Consider the following 1,392-nt stretch of genomic DNA (forward strand, 5'->3'; position numbering starts at 1 on the left):
ATCCGAGCCCGTGCGTGGACCTGCCGCAATCGTCGTCTTCCCCAGAGTCGACGCCGTCGACGCCATCGCCAGCGACCTTCGCCTCGCCGCCGACCGTGTCGACCGACGAGTACGCCGCTTTGCTGAAGACGATGTACGCGCAGGGCCTCCACCACCCATGAAAAAATGCCCCATGTTTCGAACATGTACTTGTGAAATTTTAAACACGTTTTAAATGTATTTCAAATTGCATCCTCGTTGTCATGGAAACACACTGATCTTGTCGACAAAGGAAAAGAGAAACGAGAAAGAGAAATTGTATTTGGCGAACGGTTCGTCGTGTTGTTGGTGGAGAGAAGCCTTCACGCCAAGTGGGCACCCCGTGTCGAGTCTTCCTTCTCGTACCAAGTCTAAAGAGGTTGCCAAGCTGCTCTCATCATGGGCTGCGGCGCCAGCCAGCCCGGATCTCCCGAACCTCAAGGTACTCTCTTCTGTTCTTCAAATCGAACAAAAAAAATTAAAAAAATTAAAAAAATAATCTTGCTTTCCGTTCTCTTTTCAAATAAATTAAACCAAAATAAGGAATAAATACATCTAAAAATTTAAATATAATTTCGTAATTTTATTTCTAACTTACTTCGTACGTACTTCGAACAGAGGAGCACCAGCCGCTGCTACACGACCGAAGGCCCGGCGGAGGCGACCACCAGCGATGGCGCGCCGAGGCCCAGCGCTCGCCCTCGTCCCTCCCGCGCAGCGACAGCGGCCCACCGCCAGCCTCGCCGCAGCGTCGCGAGAAGAAGACCCGCGTCTCGCCCCGCTCGACCCACCACAACAACGTCAACGGCACCGTCGGCGCCGACCTAACGACAGAGCAGATGGCGCTGGCCATCGCCGTGGCCGCGCTCAACAGAGAACGCGCCGGCGCCGGCGGCGTTGGTGAGGCGGAGGAGCGGCGGGCGCGGGCGCTTGCGGCGGCGATGGTGGCGTGGGCCGAGGGTCAGGCGGCGCAGCTGATGACGCCGGCGGCGGCGGACGACGGACGCGAGGTGGGGCGGCCGCCGCGGCACAACTTCTGCTTCAAGTGCGGCGCGGCCCTGCACTCGGCCGCCACCTTCTGCGCCGACTGCGGCGTCAAGCTCCCGCGCGAGGGCGACACCGAGGTGCCGGCCGCACTCTCTCGTCCACCGCACGCACGCACACACGCAACTCACGCGTGCGTGTGTCGTGTCGTGTCGTGTGCGGTGTGCGCGTTGTGTGTCGTGTCGTGTCGTGTGTGCGGTGTGTGCGGTGTGTGCAGTCGTGGCGTGAGCGCGAGGCGAGGCTGAAGCGGGAGCGCGACGAGAAGGAGCGGAAGGAGGAGGAGGACCGCAGGCGCCGCGCCGTGTCCGAGTTCAACAGCGCCGGCTCCAA

The 1,392-nt window shown here is 60.3% G+C and overlaps 1 protein-coding gene across 1 annotated transcript in view; it reads left to right on the forward strand.

Moving 5' to 3' along the window:
* Nucleotides 1-417: 417 nt before the first annotated feature.
* The window catches only part of ACA1_213080 (uncharacterized protein), a gene marked incomplete at both ends in the record, with an annotated part of 1,245 nt that continues 270 nt past the window's right edge, over nucleotides 418-1,392 (forward strand). The window contains 3 exons of the mRNA XM_004336996.1: nucleotides 418-460; nucleotides 637-1,142; nucleotides 1,280-1,371. Of these exons, the coding sequence (XP_004337044.1) occupies nucleotides 418-460; nucleotides 637-1,142; nucleotides 1,280-1,371 (641 nt within the window). The remainder of the gene's footprint in view (nucleotides 461-636; nucleotides 1,143-1,279; nucleotides 1,372-1,392) is intronic.

This window comes from Acanthamoeba castellanii (assembly GCF_000313135.1).
Source record: "Acanthamoeba castellanii str. Neff unplaced genomic scaffold scf7180000084758, whole genome shotgun sequence".
Classification (NCBI taxonomy): Eukaryota; Discosea; order Longamoebia; family Acanthamoebidae; genus Acanthamoeba; species Acanthamoeba castellanii.